We start from the raw sequence: 24,934 nt of genomic DNA on the forward strand, positions 1-24,934 counted from the left end.
TAGGGCTTCCCTGGTGGCACAGGGGTGGAGAGTCCGCCTGCTGATGCAGGGGACACGGGTTCGTGCCCCGGTCCGGGAAGATCCCACATGCCGCGGAGCAGCTGGGCCTGTGAGCCATGGCTGCTGAGCCTGCACGTCCGGAGCCTGTGCTCCGCAACGGGAGAGGCCACAGCAGTGAGAGGCCCGCATACCGCAAAAAAAAAAAAAAAAGAAAAAGAAAAAAGAAAAGAGTTGCAATTCAAGTCTGAAGGCAGTCTGCTGGCAGAATTCCTTCTTGCGCAGGAAAGGTCAGCCTTTGTTCTTTTAAGGCCTTCAACTGATTGGATGAGGTCCACCCAGATAATGGAGAGTAATCTGCTTTACTCAGAGTCTACTGATTTAAATGCTGATCTCATCCAGAAAACACCTTCACAAAAAGAATCAGAATAATGTTGGACCAAATATCTGGGCACAGTAGCCCAGCCAAGTTGACACATAAAATTAATTAACCATTACAACTTGCTTTAAATCTTTTTTAAGAAACAAAACATTGCAGGTAAAGTTGATATCCCGTTTATACCTCTCCCTGGGCACTCCATTCAATAGTGATGATTTCTAAAATTAAGTCCTTTTTGTGACTCCAGGCCCCCTTTGACCCCATCACCTGAACTTCAATTTCTGGTTCAATGTGGGGTTGAGAATTGAAGGTATGGCCTCACCTTTGCCATCACCACACGTTCTTACTGGGACCTGCTGGCCATAGCAAGTTGTACCTGGGTTCTATAGAAACCTCCATCATGAGCCAGGAACCAGGTAGGTTCACGGAGAGTCACTATGTTGAATGCACACAGAACTCAAACATAATCAGATCACAAGCCATCTTTGCTTGGATTTTTCTGTCTAGCTAGTCTCATCCACGATTACATGAGCTGTGTCTGTTGTATCGATACTTGCAAGGTTATGGTAAGAATAAGTAAATGATGAATATTGGAAAAGTGTGGAAGGAACAAGAGGTGTCAGATCAACTCAAGGTACAGTGCGCTGGCCTCCACACAGCTTTCTGACCTGGAACCTGCTGGATAAGAGGCCTGCACACTCTCGGATCCCTTCCAGAGCCTAGGACTCCATGACTGGTATTAGGAGTGATAGCATCCCTAACTCAAATTCTCTCTGATTTGCTGCTGTAGCTTCTAGGTTCAGAGAGGCTGGGTCTTTCCAAAGGAAAACAGGTGCAGTGTAGCTGCAGATACCTGCTCAGCTGGATAAGCCTTTAATCATGGAAAGAAGGCTACTAAAGAAGGAAATGAGAAAACTCCTGTAAGTCTGATTGAGAATAACTTACATTTACTGCACTGAGCATTTGGCGGGGTTTATGTCATAGATGGTCTGGATATTGGCAGTGGGGTAAAAACCTAAGGAAGAATCTGTTCCTGGGCTATAGGAGAAAGCCGGATGATCTGGCCTCTGTCTCCTGCCCAAGAGGCCTCACATGTGGTGCAAAGCAGGATGCTGAACCTCTTGGGAGGATGCTTCTGCCAGCAGCATGCACATCCGAGGCATTCGCATTCTAGAGTCTAAGATCTGAGCCCACAGTCCCAGCCTGTGCTGGGCAGGGTATGCCTTTGAAAGGGCCCGACTGGTAAAAGATATAGGAGAGATTTCTGGAAAAATGTACCCAAGGGCCCAGCATTTAAATTGCAGACTCTGCTTCTTCTGTTGTCAGGCTTATTGATTAAATAATTTATCTCCATTTTCTGCCCTCCGAACTTTGTTTTAAACACATAAAGAAAACATTAAGTTTTCCCATGGAAATTTTTTTCCTCCTGTGGTAGCTTTTCTTTGACTTGGTACTTTGTTAAGAGGTTGGTGAAAATCACAGACCATATAAAAAGAGGAGAAAAAGGTTATTATGTTCTATTTCATGATTATAGGCACAACAATAATACCCTTTTATTAGAGATCTTATCATAGTCTCCATTAAATGTCCTTTCTCTGCCTACTAAGATAATTATCTTTTAACAAGTTCTTTAAGAAATGCTGCAGTAGGGGCTTCCCTGGTGATGCAGTGGTTGAGAGTCTGCCTGCCGATGCAGGGGACACGGATTCGTGCCCTGGTCTGGGAGGATCCCACATGCCGCGGAACGGCTGGGTCCGTGAGCCATGGCCGCTGAGCCTGCGCGTCCGGAGCCTGTGCTCCACAACGGGAGAGGCCACAACAGTGAGAGGCCCGCGTACCGCAAAAAAAAAAAAAAGAAATGCTGCAATAAACTATGTATGAATTCACACATGTTTACATGTATGTGTTTGGAGGTCAACATAATAAAGAACAAGCCATGATTAGGAATGCCAGTTCCTCTACATATCTCATCCAAAGAACTGTAATTTCAAAACTGAAATAAATATAATTTTTTATGTATATATAGTTTAATTTTACCCAAAGAATCTATTTAGGCTACTTTAAATAAAGTGTCTTGGAATTACAAAGCAAAATTTCAAGAACTTTTATCAATCTAGAATAGCTTAATGACTCAGAAGAAGGGCTTTTGGAACCCTAAAGCAAATTTATCCCCAGCGTAGGAACTTGCCCAAAGTGTTTGGTAAAGACCTTGACAAACAGAACTGTCCTCATGTAACATTGTGAGATCGACCTTGGAGACCCCAGAGTCCTTTTTCCTATATCCATTCCCTCTTCTTGACTTTCCCAGGGTAGTACTCCTTTCTATTCACCTCCCAGGGCACTTATTCTACCCTCCCCTTATTAAAAGTCCGTTAGGAAATGATCTGATAAGGATACACTAAAGTGGAATCACTAATATGTTTTTACACATAACTCCTCCTAACGGTATTTGCATTCTAATGGGCAAAAAGCCTTCAGGCAAAAGAACACATCTGTATGGAATATCATATATCTGGAAGTTATCAACTTTGGACATCCTGCCTGAATTTAGCAAGGGCAGCAAGGGAATCTTTATTTTAAATAGTGGGTCTCAATCCTTTCGGTTTTGTAATATCTGTTCTGCCTTGGGGATATATCATACTCCCTGCTTTCCTAGAAATTCGGTTCTATGTGAGTTTAATTTTACAATAAATGTGATTTGTTCATGATGGTTAGACACTTTAAACCTGCAAGGTAGCAGAATGTCTGTTTAAATCAAAATGAATATTAACTCAGCTACCAGAGCCATCGGTGACTTCGCTTGTATTTGGTGGAGGAGGGAGGGATGGGGAAGGAATGTTCTTCTGCAGACCGTGCTCCCATGTCTTTCCCGCTGGTTCAATCCTGCTCTCTTGCTTTTAAGGGGAGATTATATTGGCATCAGACTTCGGGAAAATGAATTTGACCCCAAAGGAAGAAGGCAACTCACCTTTCTAGATGATATGGTAAAGAAAGGCATGCTGCCACGAGTCACATCTGTGTCATACGTGTATTATGGGGACAGAACGGGGATCTAATATCTATCGCAAGCAAGGCTAATCTTGATCCCCCCAGAATGTCCTCTTCCTCATCTTCTCAACCTAGGATTCTCCATGTGGTCTCTTCTACTCATTAAACTGAAAGCAAGAAGAATGAGAAAATTAAAGTCATGAGACTTTTGCTCTTTATTTACTATTAGGAGAGAAAAGATTTAAAAGCAAAACGAGTACAAGATTAAATGTGACAGACATGATGTTAAAAGCTTGTTGACGAGATTAACTGTCGTGTAGTTCTCAAATATAATTTTTTACCATTTATGGAGAAAACCAAATAATTGAATAATCCTAAAATCCTTTTTTATTATATTATACATGTTGAAACTCAGATTCATACTATGTAATCAAAGTTCACTTCACATAAATTAAGGAAGCTATGTAAAGATCTAATCCAAAAGAGATTAGTAAACCCTCAGCTTTTTATGCTACCCATTTACTATTCTTGCACTAATGAGGAAGAAGAAATTACCTGTCCCTCCCCGCCCCCTCCCCTTCCCTGGCTGATTTCTCTGGAGCTGAATGAGCAGTTAAGGCTTGGTGTTCTAAACTACTTCTCTGTGCACATATTAAATGGAGAAATTAAATCAATTAGATAAGTGCTTCTCAAACTTTAATGAGGTCTTATTACAAGACCGTTTTGATTAAGGAGTTCAGGGGTGGGGTTGGAAATTTGCATTTCTAATGAACAAACAGGTGATGTCAGGGCTGCTGGTCCAGGCATCAATCTTTGTACTAGGTTTCAACAAGTAAGCATGGTCCTTCCTTCCTTCCTTCCTACCTTCCTTCTTTCTTTCCTCCTTTCTTTCTTTCCTCCTTTCTTTCCTTCTTCCTTTCTTTTCTTCTTTCTTTCCTTCCTTCCTTCCTTCTTTCTTTTCTTTCTTCTTTCTTTCTTTCTTTCTCTTTCTTTCCTCCCTCCCTTCCTTCCTTTTCACTTTGGTTCAGTCCCTGAAAGAAATAATTACATTGTTATAATTACATTGTTTACACAATGTTAGAGTTACATAGAGCCTTGGAACCCATCTACAAACACAGAAACAAAACTGACCTTCCTTTTACTGGGGCTGGAGGTGGGGAGAAGAAAAGGAATGTTTTGATAGACAAATGGCAAAGACGCTTAGAAATTATCAGGAAAAGGTAGTGGGGAGGATAGGAATGAACATGGAATTGGTCCTCAGCTTTTTACTGCATTTAAGACTCTTAGAAAGTCACTTGGTCTACCTCCAGTTCTCTGCTTCCGCTGGACCCTCCTCCTGGGAGCTGCTTCTCCACCTGTAGACACTCTCCTCATTCCCCAAGCCCCAGCTCCACTGATGCCTCCTCTCTGAAGCCTCCCGGGATTCCCCCAGCTCCTCAGATGGACACACCACCTCCCCTGTGACCCTGGGCACTCAATTCTGATGTTCCACAGAATTAGAAATTGTTCTCTGTGTCCCTCTTCCTCTATCTTCCTCTTTTTCTATTTTAAAATTCAAGGAAACTGTGGCCCAGAGAACAGCAATTGCTAACCCAAGGATATGGTACCATGAGTTGTTGGCAATACCTAGATTTGAACCCAGATTCCCTGATTTCCAGTTTAGTATTCCATGAATCTATCATTTCTGGCTCGCATGCGTGTGCGCGTGCGCACACACACACACACACACACACACACACACACACACTGCTCTAGTGTGAGGTAAATGTAATGCCTGAAGAACACTAGTTATTTCTGCCTAAGCATCAGGTTACTGGACACAGCTGGTGATCCTCACCTTTGTGGACATGACAAACGAGTAGAATAGGCTTAGCAGTGCCATTGTCATTGTGCCTAGCACGTGCTGCGGCCAATGTCTCAGCCCATTCCTTTGCTGTCTGTGCTTCCTGCTTCCAGGCACACTATGACTTGGCCATCAATGTTGCTCTGCAGTGGCTGGATCACTCAGAAGACTTAACTTGGCTGGAGTGGGAAAAAGTGTAAGTTGAATAGTTTTTTTTCTTTCTTTTTTTTTTAACTGTGAGTAATGACAGAGGAAGTTCACCACAAGGCACTCAGATTTGAAAATACTATGGGGTACGTATCCCCCTCCAACTAGAAACCTGAAGAAACCCTCACAGTTGTCGATTCGAGGAAGTCATATACATGCTTACATATTTTGCATCTCTGTGAGTTGGTTTCTGTCAGATGCAGATCTTTCTTGCATAGAACGTTCTGCCTTAGAAATAAAACTGCTTTATTGTGTACATGCCTTGACTTTTTTTAAAAAAAGATCAGTTCTGTGGGTAAGGCTGCAATCTTTTCCTAAGAACTATTAAACGCAACTTCTTCAGCATTTAACCAGATGTGCACCTGAGCTGAGCAGCTTGAATCACCACAGTTTGAATCCTTGCCGGGATTATGGGCATCTTCTCCCATGTGTGCCGAGCAGACCCACTCAGTTAGGAAGAACATGCAACTAATGAGGCCAGGATTGAATCGCTTGTCCTGGAGGCCAGCTGTTTTTTCTGCTCTGTGACTTTAGAACACACACCTGGTGCTGAATGGTTGTATCAGTATTTAGTTGTAATAAGCAGAAAATCCGGTTTAAACGGACTTAAGCAAAAAAATAAATAAATTTTAAAAAGGAGAGAGGGAGGAGAGATTTATTGCCTCTGTATCTGGAAAGTCCACGGCTAGGTCCTCATTAGGCATGGCTTAATTCAAAATTCAAACCAGGTCATCAGGATCTACCTCTTGGCTATTTCCTCTGCATGGACGCTATGCCTAGTTTCAGCCCACTTTATCACAACATTCAGGCCAGGGGAGAATGGACTTTTTAAAAATCACAGAATTGTGTCTCAATGGCTGTTTGCTCTGACTTATCTGGGGGGTGCTAGCTAATTTAGGCCACAGTGTGTTTTCCATCCTTGGAATCTAGGGGCGTCATCAGCTTCCCTGGAAGTTACAGGCTTACAGGGGGTTAAGGCAGTTACCCCCAAGCAAACTGCCACAAGAAGGGGAAAGGATATAGGTTGGTGAAACCACAATTTTCCACCATAGTGGCCAGTCCGCCAGGATTTGATAGCTGCGGAAATGTGGATAGATGAGGGCAAATTCGTCACCACTGTTGGATGATTCAAAATTCAAAGTGTACACTTTACTGATGATGGATTAATCATATCAATTTTGTGAATGGCAAAGCACACAGCCATTGGTAATTACTTATTACTTATTGTCACAACCTTAGCAGGTGTCAAACAAAACAAGAATAAACCCTCCATTCTTATTTATTCATATTCCCCCTTAGGAAAATGCCATTTCGGGGTAGACCCATATATCCAAACCACAGAGAACGAGAAGCAATGATTTTATCGTCTTATGCTGGAATCTTAATGGTAAGGAAAAGAACATTATTGGCATACATGGGGATTTTGTATCTACAATGTGCATTTTCATATTAATGAATATTTATTTTACTTTTTCAACCAATGTTTCTAAATATGTAGAATTTACTAATATTAAATTTTTATTTTTAAAGATTAATAAAAAGATTGACTTCTATATTGTATTGTGAGAACATTTATTTAAGGGGAAAAAATAACACATAGATAATAGATATTAGGATACTCTGATTTATCCATTTGTTTAGAAGACATTTATTTGGTGCCCACGGTCTCCAGGCATGGTACTGGATATATGGGAGCTATAATAGCTTTGTTTTGTAATAAAAGAAAAGCCATGGTATGATAATACATCTTTGTTATTGTCGTTGTTGTTTAACAGAACAGCATCCCAATTGAGGAAGTCTTTAAAATTTATGGAGCTGATTCTTCTACCAATTCTGGTGCTACCAAGGTAGGGACGACCTGAGACTATCAATATAAGGGATTTTTAGAGAGAATTTCTTTATTTTATGAATTCATAATGTTGCATTTCCAGGCATGAAATAACAGTTTTATATCATGATGGATAAAACCAGATGTAGCCATATCTTACTTGGGTAATAAATGTAAGATGCTTTCCTTAGGTAGAGGACTATATTCACAATACCAAATGCATTTTATGGAAGGCCAAACAGAGGCAGCCAATAGAGCACCAGGCTTAGAGTCTAGATTCTGCCTCTGTCTCTGACTAACAGAATTTCTCACTTACACCTTTCATAATGTGGATCTGGTAAGTCCAAGCGCTCCTCTTGTGTGATGTACTGTAACTTCTAGCACTAGGACAAGATCTACAACATTCATTCTCATGAGAAATTATCTAGTTTACTGCTGCCACATTTCTCCTGCCCACAAGACTACTTGGAAGTCAGTCTAATAGAAGCACTAACGATCTGGGAGTCCAGAGACCCAGGGTGAGTTCTGACTGGGTCCCTTTCCTTCTTTGGGCTTCCGTATACTAATCTTAAAAAAACAAAAACAGAAACGGAGTATTCTGAATGATCTTTACAGTCAGTTCAGGTTTTGCTGTTTATGAATGTATGAACCTTTAGTAAACATTTAACATATGGGCTTCTATTTAGAGGTGAACTACCGATCCCTTTAGATACTTCTAGAAAAGGGAAGAAGAAAGGGCAGATGGGGTGGGGTTGGCAGGGATGCGTAGTGGGAGGGAGTCAGGGAGGGAAGCAGGGAGAACCCACACCCTCACATGAGGACTTCTACTCACACAGCTGCTTTCAATGCCCCCCACCAGGATTTGGAAGGGAGGTGAGGTCAGGGGCAGGGCTACGGCCACAGGAATTCCTGCATCCTTTGTTCTCTTACCTGCAGACCATACTGCAGACAGTGGGATCCTATAAAGTAAAAAGTCCACCAGGGCCAGCTTAGGAGTCGAGCATTTCCTCAGAAGTGTTGTAACTGAATCCAATGGCCCTCTCACCTTAATCCGTATGTAAGCTGGCCTGGTCCTGAGACTCAAGTTCCCTTGATTACAGAGGAAATCAGCACCTCCTCTCTGATCACTCTGGTTTCAACTCTATCCATTCATTCATTCACTCACTCATTCATTCAATATAGTTGTAGGTGCAGGGATACAAGGGTGGGTGAGTCAGAAAAGATGACTTTCTCATGGATCTCATATCTTGGAGCTGACGTTCTACCTTGGCTGAGGTATAAGCCACACCAGACTCAGTGCTCCTCAGAGACCCAAGCTGTTCTTGGCTTTTAAAGAAAGCCCAGCTCTTCTGTGTTCTTACAGAGACAAGCAAACCATGCTGCTTCATTCCTGTTTGTTTTTTCTGCAGCTTTCTCCCTTCCAGGCTGCCCTCTTCTCCCCTTTCCTCAAACCCTCCCCGCCAACACATACATATAAATATCTGAGCCCAAGCTCCTCTGCTTCAGACATTGTGTTTTCTCCCCCTTCATCTTCTGTGCCTGGGAGAGGTCTAGAGCAGGCCGTAGGCACCTCTGGTTGGTTGGTCTCAGCTCAAGTGGCCAGAGAGCAAATACAGAAAATCACATCCTGGAGGGAATGGCACTGTGAACCCCTCCAGTCTTAGCTGGGTTATCCATCAAGAAGGTTTGCAAACATGGGTGTCAGAGTAGCTCAGATGAGCCAGGTTCATTAAAGGGGCCAGAACAGGAGCGGGCTGGCCAGTCTCTATCCATCCATCCGGCCTTTCATTCATTCATTAAAGAGCCTTTATTCAGCACCTTCTCTGTTCTTCACAGTCTCTGTCTTCACAATCAGTTACCAATAACAAAAAGTCCAGATGTACAGGTAGACTACATAATGACCAGTTCTGCAGGGAAACAAATCGTACCCTCAGAGAGGGGGTGTTCTCGAACTGAAGTTCACATGCCTGATGCACAGTGAGACCAAATGACCGAAACGTCTAAGTTTGGAGCAGAGCAAAGTTTATTGCAGGGCTGAGCAAAGAGAACGGGGCAGCGTAGGCTCAAAAGACCCGAGCTCCCTGATGGGTTTCAGGGAAGACGTTTTTATAGGCAAAATTTGGGGGGAGGGCTGCAGAGTATGTAACCCTCCTCTGATTGGTTGGTGATGAGGTAACTGGGTGGTGTTCTGGGAATCTCATTCATCAGCCTTCTGGTTCCAACCAGTCTGAGGTCCGTGTGCTTGTGCTCAGCCTGAAGTGACCTCCTCCACCAGGGTGGGAGCCTTAGTTCCCATAGAAGAACTCAGAGATACGTATCAGATTGCCATGCACATCCCCTGAAGAGGAACCAGGACCAGCCCCCATCTCTGCACTACTGCTCTCTCTCTGCGTTCAGTCACTCCCCTAATTGGTAACTGTTTGAATCTGCCCTTTGGAACTCAGGGAATGTCTGATGCTTTTTTCCTACAAACAAAAAATGGGGGACATGGAAAGGCTTTGGTGTCCAGGAGGGCTCCACAGGGTCCTGCTCGGTTTCAGTCCCCCCTTTTCTTTGATACTCCTCAATCTTGAGGGGAACAGGTGTTGGACAAGAAACAGAATAATGTTTTGGATAGAGAGGTTAATCATAACTCAGCAGAGGAACTTGGTTTTAGGGGGACTGGGTTTCAGGGGCTTTCCTTCAAAGACCTGAGTTTGTTTATTGTTACAGAATATGAGTGTCCTGTACTTGACAGGCCATTTGTGTAAGGGTTAAGCATGAGAATCCTAGAGCCAGGTAGCCTGGGTTCGAACCCCAGCTCTACCAGCTATCAGCAGATTAATCCTGGGCAAGGATTAATCTAAGCTCTATCAGCCTTGATTTCATTTGTAAAAACAGGGACCAGAAGATGAGTTTCTGTGGGAAATGAGGTGAGTTGTATCAGTAAAGTCCTTCGTGCTTGGCACATGGTAACCTCAAAATAATAGCTATGGTTAAGGTTCTGGTACCCAGGGGGAAGGGGGTGTATCTGATTTCCTCTATATTCCTCTAAATCAGGGCTTCTCAACATTTTGGGTCAGATAATTCTTTGTTGTGTGTGTAGGGGGTGGAGTCAGGGCTGTCCAGTGCATTGTGGGATGTTTAGCAGCATCCCTGGCCTCTACCCATTAGATGCCAATAGCTTCCCACTCCTGCCCCGTGATGTGCCAACTAAAAATGTCTTTCAACGTTGTCAAATGTCCACTAAGAGGCAAAATCACAGCTAATTAAGAACCATTTCTCTAAATATTCAAAAATTAAATAGCTCATCAAGCATCCATTGTATTATTAATACATTATAAACCTTGCCTATTTTAGATAGCAAGTTCTCACAAAGGGTATGAGATGATGTGAGATACAGACATAAGTATCTGAGGATCATCTACCCCTGTGGCCCTCACAAGCTCCTCACTGACTCAAGGATGCCAGCTCAGGCCTCTCTCTGTGGCTACACGTCGGCTCTACTCAGGCACCCCCTCCACATCTTAAATTAGCAGGACCTCTTAATGGAAACGGAGCATTTCAAAGATTAAATTGTAAGAGCTATTTTAAAACAGTCCTTTGGGATTTAACATAACTTCAAAAAAATGGTTTTAACTAGGAGGTGTGGTTGTTCAAAAAAAAAAAAAGTTACTGACAAAGGTTCCTCTCTAACTGCTGCGTGTATATGAATCGCTTTTGATTCCTTCGGATAAAATGTCTCCTAAGCAACAGCTAAAATCCTTCCCACACAAGAGCTTAAAGCGCTGTTGAATACTAATCAGATTATGTAGCATTTCTGGCCGCTGGAATTGGCCACTTTGGTACCACATGGGTACTGTGTGTGGGCTTGATGGCTTTCCTCAGGGCTATTTGCTGCCACCTAGTGACAGAAAGGCCTCCTGGACTCAGAATTGTTCAAGTCTGTTACGCTTCGCGTTCTACTCCCGATAAGGGAGCTGGTTTGGGCTGACAGGGAGCCATTTTTCTGCTGAGGAACATGGACCCATAGGGAAAAAAAATGTAACTAAGAACTTCACACAAGTGAGGGTAAAAGGAGCATAGGTGAAGTAAAAGGAGCATAAATCTTCCTTCAACAAATAAAGCAAACAATAAAAATATTCTTCAGCTCCCTTTGACAGAGAAAGAGGGGAAAAGGAAAGGGGGGCAGAGAGAGTGAAAACTGGTGTAACAGAGAGAGGAAAAAGACCAAGGCAGGTAACTAGAGAACATCAGAATCTCTTCTTTCCACACCCTAGTGTCTGACCATCCATCATTTCACTCTATCCAGACTTACATCCAAAGCAAACTCTTCAGAGGCCAACAGACTGGTGTCTAGTCCCAGCTCTGTCACTTGCTAGCTGTGTGGTACACTGAAGATCTCAGTAAGGAACTTTGAAGTAAAAAAAGAGCACATGATTAACTCTAGCTTTAGGATTTCAATGTCATCCTACTTGAAAAATAATTTTTCTTGTAAACCACGCAGGAAGCCATATTAATTGCTTGCATGAATCATCGGATTATCAGGAGTCATAGAACATGTGAGCTGGAAGTGACTTTAAACTCCTCGGGTTCTCTCTTCTCCAGTGGACAGGGAAAAGCCTGTCTTTTTTTTTTTTTTTTCTTTTTGGCCATGCCACGCGGCTTGTGGGATCTTAGTTCCCTGGAACCCAGGCCACAGCAGTGAAAGTGCCAAGTCCTAACCACTGGACCACCAGGGAATTCCACTGCAAAAGCCTGTCTTGAGTCTTCTAAGGGTAGAAAATGCATCAGGGATGCCATACGAGCTGGTTCTCTTTCTTACACGTGGCACGTATCACGCTGCAGGGCTGTTATCATAGCCACCCTTGCTCCACACAGATACAAAGCCTCCTTGTAATTACTTTCTGTGTTTTAGGGTCATCTTTCTGAATAGATTACGTGCTTCTTGAGGTCAGAAGCCACCATTCATGCTTATGTTTAATTCTTTACAATGCTGGATATGACACAAACTCTCAATAAATATGTTTGCCATTTGAATAAAAGGCTGAGGTCAAATCTAGATGTGCCCTGCTGAGGTGGCTATAAGCTGTCCTGTCTATAAAGACAGCACGACTTCATTTATTGTTTAATCCAAATTTTCTGTCCTTTCTGTGTGAGGTGGCAGTTGCCCAGTAACTTGCTAGCACGTTCTCTGGTTTAGTTGATTAAACTTATCACAGTGTGTGGGTACCCTGATTGCCTAATAGTTTATTGGTTTTTCTCCTCACTCAGCACTGGAAAGGCAGGAACCTTGTCTGTCTTACCAACCACAGCTCCTAAAACAGGGCCTGACCCACAGTAGTGCTCACTGGAAACTTGTTGAATGAATGAAAGGTTGAAGAGACAGACAGTCCTAACCTTGAGGAAGTTTCCGGTGCAATGGAGCAGACAGCGGGTTATAACTATTGCACACTGGGGGTGTTCTACGTGACGATGTGTTTTGAGTTCACAGAGGAGTGAGTCAATAATTTGGCCTTAGGATGGGATTGGGGGGTGGGGTGCCAGCGCCCGAGAGGGGAGGTGGGGAGACATCGGGGTCAGTTTCTCAGAAAAGGTGATGTATGAGCCACATCTTAAAGGAAAAGTAGGAGCCTCTAGGCAGAAGAGGAGGAAAAAGCTATTCCAGGTAAAGGGAACCATGTGAAGAGCATCATTGTGTGAAAGAACATTCTAGGTAAAGAACGGCAACAAAAGGCAGCGTGGGAAAGTGCATGACCCATGAAACATGATCCTCAACTGCTAGTAACGCGTCAGGACGGCGGGTTGGGGAAACAGGCCGAGCCCTGAAACAAGTGCTATAACCAGCAGCTGTGGACAGCACGAAGTGGGTGCAGCTTTTAAAAGTAGAACTGTTTTTTTTTTCAGGTTCCCAGAGCTCCACCCTTCCACCTCTCCTTGCACCCTTTTGCCATGTTAACAGCACCCAAAGCAGCAGAATATGCCCGCAAACAGAGTAAGCCTGTTTACTTCCATTGCTTAGAAAAATTTAAGTAAAACTAGGAGATGTACTTACAAAGTAAGGTCAAAGTTGTTATGGTAACATCTTTCTGTCTGGTGGAATTTAAAAGAATCAGGAGCATTTATGACTTGATTTCCCTCCATCATTGAAATCAGGGAAGTCATTTCTCAGAAATTTTGGTGATGGAAGCAAAGCACCCTAGAAGGGAAGGAGGTAAAACTGAGGTGGACTCATTTTAAAAAATGCTTTTTATACAGACATGATGACTACATGTGTCTCTAGGTGTCAAGTTAAGAAGGGGAGCAACGAATCAAAATGCCATCAGCAGCTCTACAAAGGAAGCAAATGTCACAGAATGGAAACCATAAAATAATTTATCTTTGGACACACAGCCAAAGAACAAAGTAGGTCGAAAAATGCAAACTGAACCCAACTGATACCAGGTGTTTGGGGAGTACTTTACTTATATTGTGGCTAAAAGTCTAGCCTTTGGGAGTTAGATACTCTGGGTTTGAAACTAAAGCCCGCTGTATAATATACCAGCTGTATGACTTTGGGCAAGTTGCTTAACCTCTCCTCCTCTGCAAAATGGGAAGAATAATGGTACTTATCTCTTAAGGTCGTTGAAATGATTAACTGATATTATGCATGTTAAGAGATTAGAACAAAAAAAAAAAGAGGGCTTCCCTGGTGGTGCAGTGGTTGAGAGTCTGCCTGCCGATGCAGGGGACACGGGTTCGTGTCCCGGTCCAGGAAGATCCCACATGCCACGGAGCAGCTGGGCCCGTGAGCCATGGCCGCAGAGCCTGTGCGTCGGGAGCCTGTGCTCTGCAACGGGAGAGGCCACAACAGTGAGAGGCCAGAGTACAGCAAAAAAAAAAAAAAAAAAAAAAAAAAAAGAGAGAGATGAGAACAGAGTAAATCCTAAATAAATATTGACCATTATTATCTTTATAGCATTTGAGAAATACTATCTACAGTTAATCAGCTATTATTCTGTTGATTCAAATAAGTGTGTTGAGGAGAGGATTTGTATTAATATCTGTGTCAAACGTTCCTATTCTCGGTCCCTTTCTCACTAATGAAAATTTTATCTTTGTCTGTTTTGCATCTCTGTTGCTTCTGCCCTGCCCATCTAATTCCTTTGACATTTATGCTTCAGAATTCAGAGAATGGTCAGAGATGGACAGGGCTGGAAAGTAAGGAGAAAGAAAGGAGGGTTCTTTGCCGTTCCAGCTCTGCGTTCTCAATTGCAATGTGCAAAGTGAAAAGGAAATTTTAAAAGTCAGAGAGACCAAAGCTGAGCAGGGAAAGAATCAGAAAAGTGGTACAGACTGGCTGGCTGGGATGTTTTAGGGTTTTGTTGAATGAGAGACTCTGGGTCAGCTGGAGGGTTGTAAGGTAGGAAAGGGAAAGGGGAATTTTGAAAACAGAACCACTGGGTTATGAATTGGGTTTGCTTCAAGAAACACAAGTGAAAACTGAAATTCCTTTTTATGTAGTTCGGTTGCTATACTATGCATTTTTAAAATGTGAATCTCTGAATAGACTGGGTCACACAGGGCTCAGGGTTTATTCAGATTTTCTGAGGCAAACTACTGACTGATTAGAAATGTAACCTTATCATAGCAAATGCTTTAAGAACTACCTGAAATCTTTAGTCACATCAGGGCTTTAATACGTGTTATTCTAGTAACAAAACTCATGCTATTAGGAAATATTTATGATATTGAGTTTTCTTTTAAAGGTCTTTGTTATAATGAGATTTGAAGGTATAGCTTTTCTAGAACTATATCTTTGTTACTTAAGATCTTTTTGAGTAAGATGATGTTAATTTTTAAGATGTCAGTTTGGGGATAGCAAGCTTTAGAAAGTAAAACAGCAGAAAATCAAAAAACAGTAATAACTCCAGAAATAACATATACGTACATCCACACACATCCACACATACACTGATAATCTACACCTTAAACTTAATCATGAAAAAACAGATCTCTGAGACAGAGGTTCATAGCCCCTTGAGGCTCATCTATGCACCTATGTACTGAAAATCTGGCTCTCAAGATTGCTCATTGGTATGTTATTTTGAACGTATAATTTCATTCCTTGTATGTTTTTTTCCATAACCGTTGAAGACTGTTGGCTTCTTGATGGAAGCAGATCTTTTATTTCCTTATTATTTCCTACCTGTGTATAAAATGCTTTGCAGGCAGTAATATTCAGTAATTATTACTGATTAGTGAATTGGCAGTAAGTGAATGGTCCTTAGGTGAGTGCTTTCAAACCACTGTGCCCTACCCATACTGCCTGAGAGGCTCGTTTTAGGGACCAACCATTTCTATAGGCTAATCGATACTTGTTAAGCCCAGGAGTGTCAAAAGAATAAGTGCCCATTTTGTAATAGGATCAGATCCTGACATGAATCCCTCTCATAAGGCCCCTTCTTGACAATCAAACAGCAGAAACCACACTCGTGAGGGTTTTTCATGCTTTATTATTTGTGTACTTTAGGCATCTCTTCCAACTCTTGAGGAATGTACTTAATAAAGTAGTTTTTCTTTTTCTTTTTTTAAAATTTTTATTGGGGTATAGTTGCTTTACAATGTTGTGTTAGTTTCTATTGTACAGCAAAGTGAATCAGCCATATGTATACATATATCCCCTCTTTTTTGGATTTCCTTCCCATTTAGGTCACCAAAGGGCACTAAATAGAGTTCCCTGCGCTACACAGCAGGTTCTCATTAACTATCTATTATATACATATTAGTATGTATATGTCAATCCCAATCTCCCAATTCATCCCATACCTCCTTTCCCCGCTTGGTGTCCATACGTTTGTTCTCTATGTCTGTGTCTCTATTTCTGCCTTGCAAACCGGTTCATCTGTACCATTTTTCTAGATTCCACATATATGCGTTAATATATGGTATTTGTCTTTCTCTTTCTGACTTACTTCACTCTGTATGACAGTCTCTAGGTCCATCCACATCTCTCCAAATGACCCAATTTCATTCCTTTTTATGGCTGAGTAACATGCCATTGTATATATGTACCACATCTTCTTTATCCATTCATCAATCTACGGACACTTAGGTTGCTTCCATGACCTGGCTATTGTAAATAGTGCTGCAATGAACATTGGGGTGCATGTGTCTTTTTGAATTATGGTTTTCTCCAGGTATATGCCCAGTAGTGGGATTGCTGGGTTATTTGGTAATTCTATTTTTAGTTTTTTTAAGGAACCTCCATACTGTTCTCCAAAGTGGCTGTATCAATTTACATTCCTATCAACAGTGCAAGAGGGTTCCCTTTTCTTTGCACCCTCTCCAGCATTTATTGTTTGTAGATTTTTTGATGATGGCCATTCTGACCGGTGTGAGGTGACACCTCGTTGTAGTTTTGATTTGCATTTCTCTAATAATTAGTGATGTTGAGCACCTTTTCATGTGCCTCTTGGCCATCTGTATGTCTTCTTTGGAGAAATGTCTATTTAGTTCTTCCGCCCATTTTTTGATCGGGTTGTAAAGTAGTTTTTCAACTATAATAGTAATACATGCTTACAGTAAAAATTTCAAAAGTACAAAATATAGATAATGAAAAGTAAAAGAATCCTCACTTTCCCATATCCTTGTCCTACTCCTCAGAAATAACAACTATTAATAATTTTCAATTCAAATATTTGCCATACATGTACATATACATACATGCACATCCATCTAGTTTGTTAGAAATAACAAATAAATAAATTAAATAGTTTATTAAATGTATGAAAAATACACTTTCACAGTTTATTGTTTGAAGAAATTTTTCATTTATATGTTTAAGCTTCTTAGTCTTTTCTTTTGTGGCTTATGGATACTGTATCATGTCTTTTAGCTGATGAACTTTTTTTTTAACTGCAAGATATCAATGCCTTATTCAGAAATTTCGGTTCCAGTCACTGAATTTCTTCAATAAGGGAAAAAGAGAAATTATTTTTTAACAATCCAGGTATTCTAGAAAACAGTTTTCAAGATTTCTTTTGGTATTAGTAGCTCATTTATTAGTCAAAGTGGGTATGAGCAATGCCATATCCTTGGAAAGGCAGAAAAAGAGTGAAAGACAAATAAGAACAAAGAACAAGGGCAACAAATAGAAAACATTAACAACTAAGAAAGATATTAATTCAACTATATCAATAATCATTTTGATCATCAAAGGTCTAAATGCACCAATTAAAAGACAGAACTCAATAGCCACAGACTACTGTATCTGGACAGCACAGAGCATCCCCATCACTGCAGATGTGTTAAAGATGTATGTTAAAGAAAATATAGCAAATATGGCAAACTTTTTTTTTAATTGAAGTACAGCTGATTTACAATGTTGTGTTAGTGTACAGCAAAGAGATTCAGTTATGCATATATGTAGCAAACTCTTAACTGCAGAATCCAGGTGGTGGGCATATGTATCTTCATTGCACAATTCTTTCAATGTTTCTGTATGAAAATTTTCATAATACAATTATGAAGAAGAAAAAAAAGACAGAAATTGTCAGAGTGGATCAAAAAACAAGACCCAATTATATGGTGCCTATAAGGCACCCTCTTAACATAAAGACATATATAGATTAAAAGTAAATGGATGTAGGGAATTCCCTGGCAGTCCAGTGGTTAGGATTTGGTGCTTTGACTGAGGTGGCCTGGGTTCAATCCCTGGTCAGGGAACTAAGATCTTGCGAGCTGCACAGCACAGCAAAAAAAAAAAAAAAAAGTAAATGGATGGAGAACAATAAATCACGCTAGAACTAATTTAAAAAAGAAAATTAGCTATATTAATTTCAGACAAAGCTGACTTAGAAGCAAGGAAAGTTATTAGGGATAAAGAAGGGCATTACATAATGATAAAGGGGTCAATTCTCCAAGAAGACATAACAATCCATAACATGTGCGCATAGAACAACAGAACATCCAACTATGTGAGGTAAAAACTATTAGAATTGCAGAGAGAAATCAATGATGCCATTTTCATAGTTGGAGACTAACACTTCTCTATCAGAAATGGAAAGAGGGCAATATAAGTTTAAATTCAAGGCAATAGATAAGAAATTCAACATAGTATGGTGCAGGCACAATACACAACTGCTGAGGGGCAAAGAAATGATTTGCTTTGGTCATGGTTAGTGAAAAGAAGTATTATTTTTATTATATTTTTTAATTTGGAAACAATTTCGAGCTTAGAGAAAAGTTGCAAAAATAGTACAAAGAGCTCTCATATACATTTTACTCACATTTGCTAATTGTTACCATAACATCTTGCTTCATTATCTTTACCATTTTTCTCTGTCTGTCTCTGTCCCACTCTTTTATCCTCTTCTCTCTTTGTTTCTCTTTCTCTCAGTATATATTTTATTTTATTTATTTATTTATTTTTGCGGTACGCGGGCCTCTTACTGTTGTGGCCTCTCCCGTTGTGGAGCACAGGCTCCGGACGCGCAGGCTTAGCGGCCATGGCTCACGGGCCCAGCTGCTCTGTGGCATGTGGGATCTTCCCGGACCGGGGCATGAACCCAGGTCCCCTGCATCGGCAGGCGGACTCTCAACCACTGTGCCACCAGGGAAGCCCCTCAGTATATATTTTATACTGAGTATATAAAACTTTTTCTAAGCCATCTGAAGTTATATACACCATATCACTTTACCCCTATATACTTCAGAGTGTATTTCCTAAGAATAAAGTCACTCTCTTAAATATTTAACTACAGGATGGTTATCAACTTCAGAAAATTTAACATTGATACTTTACCATATAGGTATCAATTTTGTCAATTGACCAATACTGTCCTTTTTTATATATTTTTCCCTGTGTGGGATCATATATTGTATTTAATTGAGAAATATAACTCAATTTCCAAATGTCTGAGAAAAATTCCATGGAAATTCTTTTGCACCCACTTTTATTTTAATTCATCTTTGTCAGTAATTTGGTATCTGATATTTGACCTTAACTCCCTATAGATTGAAAGCTAATATCTGTGTCCATGTTAAATTGATGTGCTTGATACAAAAATTATCTTTTTATTCTACAGGTCACTTAGAAACTTGGAATTGCACCATGGGAGTTCGTAATAAATTCTCTGGGAGAAGAAAAGTCTCTGCATCATCTTAAAATTGCAACTCTTGCTGGCATATTTTTCTTTGCAATTAGCTTTTGATACAAAGTGCATTGAAGTGTTTTTTCGGGTGTTGAGCTTTCTTAGAATCACATTGTTTGGCCATATTGTGGTTAAAAAAACAAGTATGTATCTTATGCTACTTCATTATGACTAGAAGATTGTTGGTTGGAGGATTTGGAGAATATATACTATTTCTGTGTCAGAGCAGACTGGCTTTGTAGGACATTTTACAAATGTTTAGCACTGAACATTTCAGAATGGTGGAGTAGGAGGCAATTTTCCAAAGTTTCAATCCAAATTAAATTAACCTGTCATCAATTGCCCTTACTATGTTCTCACATGGAAATATTTAAACTCATTTCAATAAAGCCTTAAAAGAAAAACAGGTCCAGGCTTTCTTTCAGTAGAATATAAGGACTACTAGGAAATGAAAATGATCTGGTCTTTCAACACATTTCCAAAATTCTGATTAGGCACATAGTTGAGCTTATAAATACATGTTGTAACAATTTGACCAAATGAATGTAAGTATAAATTACACCACCTTATGGTTTTGATGTGTCACCTTTCTGCAGAACAGTTTTCTTTAACATGCGCCAAAACTGGTGTGTGATTTGTTGACTTTTGCTGAAAATGGTGGTGTATTCCGATGTGGTTTTGTAGCTGGGGAGACCAATGCAGCCTTTCCCACACTGGTTCAATTACCGCTGTAACTGAAGTTTACCAGTACACCTGCCACATTAAGTATATCCTCTGGTCCCTGGGTATACTGTCTAACTTCATAGGACTCTGCCCAGTTTTCTTTTGTCTAGCTCTGCTACTTGCAGGGGAACACTTTTTCTTTGTGGCTATTAATTTCTCTCCTCTTAGCATCTGCACATGTTCTTTACATGCTGCCTGAGGACTTTTACAAATGCATTGTGGACATATTGCCAGCTGTAGGTGGATGTCCTTCCCTGGGTCATGAACCATGAAGGTGTTTGATTTCATCTTTCTACATACACACGGGATGAGTTGGGGATTGGGGTCATCCTCTACCCCTGAATATCTGAAGAGCGCTTCTAAATCAATAGGTTGGCAGCGATGGGAAAAGCTTTCAAGCAGTCACCTGGGTCCTATGAAACAGTGTTGCTTCGGGGAGGGAAAACTCAGGAAGATCACGATGCTAGTTTTTTTTTTTTTTTAACATCTTTATTGAAGCATAATTGCTTTACAATGGTGTGTTAGTTTCTGCTGTATAACAAAGTGAATCAGCTATACATATACATACATCCCCATACCTCCTCCCTCTTGCATCTCCCTCCCACCCTCCCTATCCCACCCCTCTAGGTGGTCACAAAGCACCAAGCTGATCTCCCTGTGCTATGTGGCTGCTTCCCACTAGCTATCTGTTTTACATTTGGTAGTGTATATATGTTCATGCCTCTCTCTCACTTTGTCCCAGTTTACCCTTCCCCCCCCCCACCGTGTCCTCAAGTCCATTCTCTATGTCTGCGTCTTTATTCCTGTCCTGCCCCTAGGTTCTTCAGAACAATTTTTTTCTTTTCTTTTTTTTTTTTAGATTCCATATATATGTGTTAGCATACGGTATTTGTTTTTCTCTTTCTGACTTACTTCACTCTGTATGACAGACTCTAGGTCCACATGATGCTAGTTTTGAAAACAAAAAGCATCCCTAGAAGCTGGGTTGAGGGGAGAGGGGAATGGGAGGATTCTGTATATTTTCCTACTCCTGGAGCGTCTCAGAGAGTCTTGGGAGACCTCTTGCTTTTTAGCCCAAGGAGAAGTGTTTAACCTCAAGACAAAATGTGGCTATTTACAAAATTTGCTGCTTTTCACCAGTAACTCAAAGTTATACATTTACAAATTGATTTTATTTTTTCATCTCATGAAAGTAATATATATTTATATAACAACAAATTAAAGCAATTGAAAACAACAAAAAGGAGAAATAAAAACATAAAATTAAGACCTATAATCTTGCCATTCATTGATAACCATGATTGACATTTGGGCTTATACATACACTGTTATAATCTTTTTTTTCCTACATAAACATACGCCACAGCGTGTCTGCTGGGTGTCTACTGTGGGGTGGGGGGGATGTACCTCCCAGCTGACTCCCTGCTGTCACCTTGCTTTCCACCTGCAGATCACCGTCTACGAGGACTGGGGCTTCCAGGGCCGCTGCTACGAGTGCAGCAGCGACTGCCCCAACCTGCAGCCCTACGTCAGCCGCTGCAACTCCATCCGGGTGGACAGCAGCTGCTGGATGCTCTACGAGCGCCCCAACTACCAGGGCCACCAGTACTTCCTGTGGCGTGGCGACTACCCCAACTACCAGCAGTGGATGGGCCTCAACGACTCCGTCCACCCCTGCCACACAATTCCTTACATGAGTCTTAGTTCAACACGACTCATGTGAAAGCATCACTGATCCATGGCCATAAATTCCTGTTCATAAAAGTCAGTTTGTTTCAGCTTAGGACTAGTGTTCACGGTGAAATAGCAAAGCCCAACTCTCAAGCATTTAACAAAAAATTGATTGCCTTTACTACGCTCTCATATGGAAACATTAAAACTCATTTCAATAAAGCATTAAAAATGGGCAGATTGTTTTTAGGCACAAGAAATCACAACAATATAGCTTCTAAAGTTGAATTTGGAAGTATCTAGCTGATCCCTAATTTCTAAATAAAAACTACCTTGTTCAGTAAAGAAAAAAATCTATCTAGATCATTATTTCTTAATGAACACTGACAGACTATGGGAGAACAACATAAGTATAATGTATTCTGACTGTATTGGCGATTATTTTCAATACCTTCTTTATGACCTACGGATCTAGAAACTAGAACAGTATGTTTCGCTTGCAGGTGGCTCCTTGTATTCAGCAGTCATTATCAACTAGTTTTTTACAAGGGTCAGAAAAAGATCATTAATTAGGATTTCATGGGACATGGTCCTCACCAAAATGCTGCTTAATGTTTTTTAATCATGTGGAATTTGTATTTCTACATTCTGATGACACCAAATTATGTGTCATGACAAGCAGATTCAAGAAGTGAAACCAAAATTCGGCTGCAGAAATTTGCAGATGCAAAAAGAGGTACAAATAAGATAGAAATTTCTTTGAGGCAAGAAACTCAACTTACAAGTGACTTGGCAAAATGTTGGACATGTGGACTCAGCGTAAATATGAATTGTTGTACATGATGAGTACAAAAGTGACTGAAAAACAAGCTTGAGGGGCTTCCCTGGTGGCGCAGTGGTTGAGAATCTGCCTGCCAATGCAGGGGACACGGGTTCTAGCCCTGGTCTGGGAAGATCCCACATGCTGCAGAGCCATTAAACCCAACTACTGAGCTTGCGCTCTAGAGCCCTTGAGCCACAACTACTGAGCCCACGTGCCACAACTACTGAAGCCCGCATGCCTAGAGGTGCCCCTGCTCACCGCAACTAGAGAAAGCCCTCGCGCAGCAATGAAGACCCAACACAGCCAAAAATAAATAAATTCCAAAATAAAAATATTTAAAAACAAGCTTGAGGAGCTCAGCTCAGTGCTCTGTGATGACCTAGAGGGCTGGGATGGCGGGGGGAGAGAGGCTCAGGAGGGAGGGGATATATGTATACATATAGTTGATTCACTTTTTTCTACAGCAGAAACTAACACAACATTGTAAAGCAATTATACTCCAATCAAAAAAAATACAAAAAAAAACAAAAAAACCAAAACCAAGTTTGATAGGATTCAGTGATACACAGTCATAATGGTAAAGGGAGTTAAAATCCTCTCTGCAGACTCAACAAATACAGTTGTGACAGTTGTTTTTTTTTTTAGAAAGGAATCCCTTTTATTGACTTTATTTCAATTCTTGTTTCTTCCACAGGATAGACCCCTGGTCAGGTCAGTTTTATTTTAATACTCTCCCTAATTTGTTAGAACAACCATGTAAGGAAAGGATACATATATGACAGGATGGTTTGAAAACCCTGCTTCATGAAGCTGCAGGCTGATTGAGTCACTTTTACTGACATCAAGGATGCCCACAACTTACTTTTCATCTTTGGTTTATTGTCACAACAGACTAGCTCTCACAGGATAAAGCTGTATGAGAGACATGGCTACGGAGGCCTGGTGTCCGAGCTCACAGAGGACTGCTCCTGCATGCATGACCACTTCCAGCTCAATGAGCTCCACTCACTCCACATGCTGGAGGGCTGGTGGGTCCTCTGCGAGATGCCCAACTACCAGGGGTGGTAGTACTTGCTGAGGCCAGGGGACTAAAGGAGCTACCATGACCGGGGAGGCCTGGATGCCAAAGTCGGCTCTCTGAGATGCATCATCGATTTGTACTAGGCTGTGTTTTCCTTATTATAATCCACATAGAGTTGCACTAAATATACAGATTGTGTTCCTGGCACTAAGTGATTCCTGTTCATCTTAAATGATAACTGAATTTTAATAAATGGTGACCCTTGGCAACTTATCTGACCCTGAAGGTCAAGTGTCTTGAATGTCTACTTACTTCCTGCTGGTCAGGCAGCAGTAATTATGAAGTCCCCACTCATGTCACGGGAAGGAGGGAGAAACACTGTCTGCCTCTATGACCCACGATCTGAGGAAGAGAGGAAAGAAACATAATGAAAAACTATGAAACCCATATACAGGAGAAAATATAGAACCAGTTGTGGCTGGGATACCAAAGACAAAGGATTGCTGGAGAGGTTAGGGCAGCTGAAGTTTCAGATAAGATTAGTCAAGAAAAGCTGAGTGAAAAGAGAAGTTTTAAGCGGAATTCCCAAAGTAGAGAAGGTCAAGTACGCATGATGAGGTCATCTGGGAGGAGAAGTGTTAAATTAAGAGTTAAAGGACCTGGGGCTCGTTGCAACCAGAGAAAGCCCGTGCACAGCAACAAAGACCCAACTCAGCCAAAAATTAATTAATTAATTAATTTTTTAAAAAAAGAGTTAAAGGGCCTGAGTTGTTATCCTGCCTCTGCTACTTACTAATAAAATGCCCCTCAGTCTCAGGTAAACTAGGACGGTTGGTTACTCCACTTCCTAGCTTATCTCTTCGAGCAAGTCATTTCTTATTCTCTGTGCCTAAATTGCCTTATTGAAAACTACAGGCAATAATAAATTCCTGTCTCACTAATTTCCAGGATAACTATGATGAAAAGCTGGGGAAAGATTGTGAACACACTTTGTTATCTTTAAATGTTTGTACAAATATAAATGTAAGAAATTAATGTATTCTCAGGGTTTCCTCAAATTCAACAGTACAGTATAGTCATCTTTATTTTGGACTCCAGTATGAACTTTTATCAAGATTCAATTATGGAAGACTCAACTATGCAGAGTGAAGTAAGAATATTTATAATCCTGCATACCTCTGACATTTCTTTCCACTAGAGTAGAGCTGCTCTCCCAGAATGCTAATTCTTTTCACAAATTTACATAAGCAAAAATAGTGCTCTGTCCCAGTTAAATTCTTTATAGGAATTGAGAAGCTAATTTTAAAATTCATATGGAATTGCAAGGGACCCAGAATAGCC

The 24,934-nt window shown here is 40.9% G+C and overlaps 2 protein-coding genes across 4 annotated transcripts; both read left to right on the top strand.

The window, feature by feature from the left end:
• The first annotated feature begins 1,208 nt into the window (after positions 1–1,208).
• C6H2orf80 (chromosome 6 C2orf80 homolog) lies at positions 1,209–19,739 on the top strand. Its single transcript, XM_060151318.1, has 8 exons — positions 1,209–1,296; positions 3,279–3,360; positions 5,321–5,403; positions 6,714–6,801; positions 7,190–7,261; positions 13,129–13,216; positions 13,505–13,626; positions 19,290–19,739. Exons 1-7 carry the CDS (start codon positions 1,256–1,258, stop codon positions 13,588–13,590), a joined length of 540 nt encoding a protein of 179 aa, XP_060007301.1. The 5' UTR covers positions 1,209–1,255; the 3' UTR covers positions 13,591–13,626; positions 19,290–19,739.
• Positions 19,740–20,459: 720 nt separating this feature from the next.
• On the top strand, positions 20,460–23,640 carry LOC132521665 (gamma-crystallin A-like). Of its 3 annotated transcripts, none has more exons than XM_060151319.1 (3): positions 20,460–20,468; positions 21,529–21,797; positions 23,469–23,640. In XM_060151319.1, exons 1-3 carry the CDS (start codon positions 20,460–20,462, stop codon positions 23,638–23,640), a joined length of 450 nt encoding a protein of 149 aa, XP_060007302.1. The 3 variants fall into 3 exon arrangements, with proteins under 3 accessions (XP_060007302.1, XP_060007303.1, XP_060007304.1); XM_060151320.1 differs by having other exon boundaries at positions 21,529–21,771; positions 23,464–23,640; XM_060151321.1 differs by having other exon boundaries at positions 21,529–21,767; positions 23,460–23,640.
• Positions 23,641–24,934: the final 1,294 nt, after the last annotated feature.

Source organism: Lagenorhynchus albirostris, chromosome 6, assembly GCF_949774975.1.
Source record: "Lagenorhynchus albirostris chromosome 6, mLagAlb1.1, whole genome shotgun sequence".
Classification (NCBI taxonomy): domain Eukaryota; kingdom Metazoa; phylum Chordata; class Mammalia; order Artiodactyla; family Delphinidae; genus Lagenorhynchus; species Lagenorhynchus albirostris.